The sequence below is a fragment of the Microtus oregoni genome, unplaced genomic scaffold (assembly GCF_018167655.1).
Source record: "Microtus oregoni isolate MIOR12 unplaced genomic scaffold, Mior012 000002F_ref0000024, whole genome shotgun sequence".
In the NCBI taxonomy this organism is placed as follows: domain Eukaryota; kingdom Metazoa; phylum Chordata; class Mammalia; order Rodentia; family Cricetidae; genus Microtus; species Microtus oregoni.
This window is the reverse complement of record NW_024543061.1, coordinates 9,717,340-9,722,295: the sequence shown is the minus strand read 5'-3', so window position 1 is coordinate 9,722,295 and position 4,956 is coordinate 9,717,340. Positions and strand designations below refer to the sequence as shown.

General features: G+C 37.7%; 1 gene segment (V, D, J or C); it reads right to left on the bottom strand.

Annotated features, from left to right (window-relative positions):
• Nucleotides 1–4,135: 4,135 nt before the first annotated feature.
• On the bottom strand, nucleotides 4,136–4,633 carry LOC121433105. The segment is given in 2 exon segments: nucleotides 4,136–4,467; nucleotides 4,588–4,633. Coding segments are annotated over 2 exon segments (378 nt in total).
• Nucleotides 4,634–4,956: the final 323 nt, after the last annotated feature.

The window sequence follows — 4,956 nt, the reverse complement described above, 5'->3', positions numbered from 1 at the left end:
TTTATGATGGTGGAATTGTTGTTAAATTTTAGCTTTACTCCACAGTGATCCGATAAGACACAGGTGGTTATTCCAATTTTTTTTGTATCTGTGGAAGTTTGCTTTGTTACCAAGTATGTGATCAGTTTTAGATAAGGTTCCATGAGGTGCTGAGAACAATGTATATTCTCTCCCGTTTGGGTGGAATGTTCTATATCTGTTAAGTCCATTTGATTCATTACATCTGTTAGTTCTCTTATTTATCATTTAAGTTTCTGTCTGGTGGGCCCATCCATTAGTGAGAGAGGAGTGTTAAAATCTCCTATTAGTGTATGGGGTTGGATGTGTGATTTGAGTTCTAGTAAAGATTCTTTTACATATGTGGTTTCTCTTATATTAGGGGCATAGATATTCAGGATTGAGACTTCATCTTGATGAACTTTTCTGTTATGAGTATAAAGTGTCCTTCTCCATCTCTTCTTAGTGATTTTAGTTTGAAATCAATTGAGTTTGGTATTAGGATAGCCACTCCTGCTTGTATCTTAGGTCCATTTGCTAGGAAAACTTTTACCAACCTTTTACTCTGAGGTAGTGTCTGTTTTTGAAGTTGAGGTGTGTTTCTTATAAACAGTCGAATGTTGTGTTCTTGTTTTGTATCCATTCTTTTAACCTGTGCCTTTTATTGGTGAATGAGTCCATTGATATTAAGTGATATTAATAACCAGTGGTTGTTAACTTTGCTTATTTATTTATTTTTGATGGTAGTTTTAGTGTGTTTCCCTTCTTTGAGTTGGGCTGGTGGAGAGTTGTCAGATGTCTGTGCTATTATGGCTGTTGTTGGCTTCCTAGGGTTGAGGTTTTCCTTCTACTATTTTCTGTAAGGCTGGGATTGTGGATATGTATTGTTTAAAACTGTTTTTTTTTTATCATGGAATATCTTGTTTTCTCCGTCGATGGTGAATGAGAGCTTTTCTGGGTACAGTATTCAGGGCTAGCATCCTTGTTCTCTTAGTGTCTGCAGAACATCTATCCAAAACCTTCTGGCTTTCCTGGTTTCCAATGAGAATTTTTGTGTAATTCTGATAGGTTTACCTTTATATATTACTTCACCTTTTTCCTTTGTAGCTCTTCATGCTCTTTCTTTATTCTGTATGTTTCTATTAATCTTTATATTATTTCTATTTATCTGAATCACTCACAATTCAACATGTCTGACTCTGGCCTCTCCATGACATCTCTCTCCTTTACTCTTCCCTTCTTCTTCCCAGCTTTCCATTTAGTTTTCCCCACCTTGCTTTTTTCTACCATAGCTCTGCTATAGCCCAAAGCAGTTCCTTTATTAACCAATGAAAGCAACATATAGACAGAAGGACCTCCTACAGCATTTTCCCTTTTCTGTTTATTCAAATGGAAAATTTTAATTTGAACATAGTAAAATTACATATAACAAAACAGGTATCAAATAAGAATTTACATTATTTATATTTATTCTGCATTTACAGTGTTTATATCTACTTTATCTTTTATGATAACTAAGGAAAACAATAACTATAAATTCTTCAACTCCATCTAAGACTCCAGAAGGATATAATATTCCCTAAGTAACAGAAAGTACATTATAAGCAGCCTCCAAAACTCTAGAATTGACAGAAACATCTTGCTGCCTGGTCAGTCTCCCAAGATTTTCTGTACCATTGGGGCATCTGTCTTCAGCCTATGGGCCCATAGTATTCAGCAGACTTTTTAAAGAAGCAGGAAATTTCAAAGACAGGTCTGCCTATATTGACAGTTCGCCAATCACTTTCTTCTGTATCTTGCAGAAAGACTCACAGTCTCTTTCATGAACAGGAACCCCGCAGTATCATCTCACCTTTAGTCAAGTTCAGCAGTAATTTCTCTGTGGATCCTGCATGTTCAGTACATCTAAGAAACTCCATTAGGAGCCTCTTTGATGCACATCTTCCTCTTGAAATAGATTGGTTCTGCCGGGTGTAGATATGTCTCATGTCATGAAAGTCTGAATTTATTTGTTATTTTGTTTGTTTGTTTTTTGGGACAAGGTTTCTCTGTTGCTTTGGTGCCTGTCCTGGAACTAGCTCTTTTAGACCAGGCTGGCCTCGAACTCACAGATTTTTGCCTGCTTTTGCCTCTTGAGTGCTGGGATAAAAGGCAAGTCCTAAGTTATTAAAATGTTTAAATGACATATGCTGAAGGTCTCTGAAAGATTTGAAGAAAACCTATCAAACTGAAATATATCTCTATAAGTCTAGAAAATCTAACTAAGATGACTACAGACTAGACTATTATAGATGATTATTAACCTATATTTCTTAATTATATACTGCATTTTTAAATAAACTACAAAAACACAATACCTTAATTAAGGACAGAAATATACATATACAGTATAACAAAATTTACCTTATATTTGCATCAATAATCAAAGATCTACACCAAAGAAAATTATTCATCTCTGTATCAGCAACTCTTAATATTTTTCTTTCTTCTCTATGTTTTGTGTTTTGATTATTATATTGTGAGGGGATTTTTTAATTCAGTCTGTTTGTTGTTCTATCAGCTTCTTGTAGCTTTATAGTGATATCCTTCTATAGGTTGGGAAAGCTTTCTTCTCTAATTCTGTTGAATATATTTTCTGTGCCTTTGAGATGGAGTTTTTCTTTTTCTTCTACCCCTATTCTTCTTAGATTTGGTCTTTTTATGGTGTCCCAGATTTCCTGAATGTTTTGTATTAAGAATTTTTGGATTTAATGTTTTCTTGGACCAATGAGTCTATTTCCTTTAAAGTATCTTCAGAGATTCTTTCTTCTATCTCTTGTATTCTGTTGGTTATACTTGTCTCTGTAGTTCCTGTTTGTTTACCCAGATTTTCCATATTCAGAATTCTCTCAATTGTGTTTTCTTTATTACCTGTATTTTAGTCTTCAAGTCTTGAATTGTTTCTTTCACCTGTTTGATTGCTTTTTCTTGGTTTCCTTGAGTTTCTTTGAGGGATTTATTAATTTCTTCCATTATTTTATTTGTCTTCTATTCCATTTTTTAAGGGAGTTTTCACTTCCTCTTTAAAGGTCTCCATCACTTTCATAAAGTTATATTTAAAGTCATTTTATTCTTCTTCTAGTTTAGGATGATCAAGTCTTCCAGATGTGTGACCACTGTATTCTGTTGTTACTATGTTGCTTTTTATGTTATTGGAAGAATTCTTGCATTGGTACCTACCCATCTCTTCCTTCAAATGAGAACAAAAGTGTCTTTGCATTTTAATCCAATCCTTGCAGTGGCTGTTTGGGTGTTGGGAGTTTTTCTTGGTTTGCTCTGTACTGATAATGTCTGTCTCAGAAAGCCTCTGAGGTCTCTATACACCTGTCCTCTTGTTCTTCTCTCCTGCTTTGCTCACTTGGTGCTTTCTCTTAATCCCCTCAGTGTTATAGCAAGCTCATGGCCCCTCAGTATTGTAGCCAGCTCTCAGCTCTTAGTTGGGGTGTGGTTAGAAGCTTGGGGGATCCAGTGAATGGGTTAGCTGCAGGAAATTCTTTGCTGGCTGGCTAGAAAAGCCTTGGGAGTTGGGGAAGGGCTCTTGGGTTTTGTCCCACTGGGCGGGTCCTAGAGAGTGGGGCATCCAGCCCCATGGCTTTTTCACTCACCTCTTAAGTCCTCTTAGTATTGGAGCAAGCTGTATTTCAGAGTTCCTCAGAGATTGCAGGAGAGTAGGTGTGTTTGTGTGTAGGGTGAAGTTGGTAGTTTAACTGGTATCTGGATGGGTTGGGGCAGAGCTTAGCAGCAGGAAACTCCCTCCTGGCTGGCTATAAAAACCAGGGAGTTGGAGGAGGGGTGGGTTTTTGTCCTGCTGGGGAGATCCTAGAGAGTAGGGCATCCCTCCATGTGGCATGTCACTCAATTCTAGGTCCCTTCAGTATTGGATCAAGCTGTGTTTCAGAGTTCCACTGATATTGCTGAATGCCTGTGTTTTTAATGCTTGTCTTTGAAAAGAAAACAGATTTACAGCATAAAATTTTCTCTAATCTCTGTTCAGAAACATCACATTGACTTTTATATCTCAGCAAAGAAAGAGAGTCCTAGCAGTAGAAGATCACAGAAGGAGCAACTTGAGCAGCTTTGGACTCTCACTTCTGCTTTCCTATGTAGTTAATGTCATGGCTTGTCTCACTGTGGGGGACGCATCGCTGAATTGTAGACAGTAATAAGTTGCAACATCTTCCGCATGCAGGCCACCAATCTTGAGAGAATACTGTGTGAAAAATCCACTGCCACTGAACCTTGATGGGACCTCATCAGCTAAAATGTTTGCAGCATAGATCAGGAGCTTGGGAGATTTCCCTGGTTTCTGCTGATACCATGCTAAAGCATTGTATATGTTCTGACTTGCCCGGCATGTGATAGTGACACTTTCTCCCAGAGATGCAGACAGGGACGCTGGAGACTGGGTCATCTGGATTTCACATCTGGCACCTGAGGATGGAAAATTAAAAACAAATTTTCACACAATTAATTACATTAAGAGAACTTTCCTTGAAACCAGGCAGACCAACCATACTAAACGGTATACATTTCCAATGAAGTCTTTCTTACCTGTAAGCCAGAGCAGCAAGCCCAGGAGATGAGTGACATAATACATGTCTGTACTATGACCTATGTGAGACTGACTTCAACACAGCCTTTGACGAGTCTATGAAGAAGTCCTCAGGAGAGTGGGCTGTTCTCTGTGCACATGCAAATCAGCAATGGCTAAATACATTCACAGGATTGGCCAAGTGATTAATTATAGGCCTGTGGTTCTCTCAGGTCAGAGATGTAGCCTATGTTTATATGTAAGGAATGTGACCCCTTTAGACAACAAGGAACAGCACTAATCTATGAATTGCACTTTCCTTTGATTCCTGTTATGTGTAATATAGAATTTCCCTTTTATGTTTCCCTCATTTACAGGAACTGTCAGAT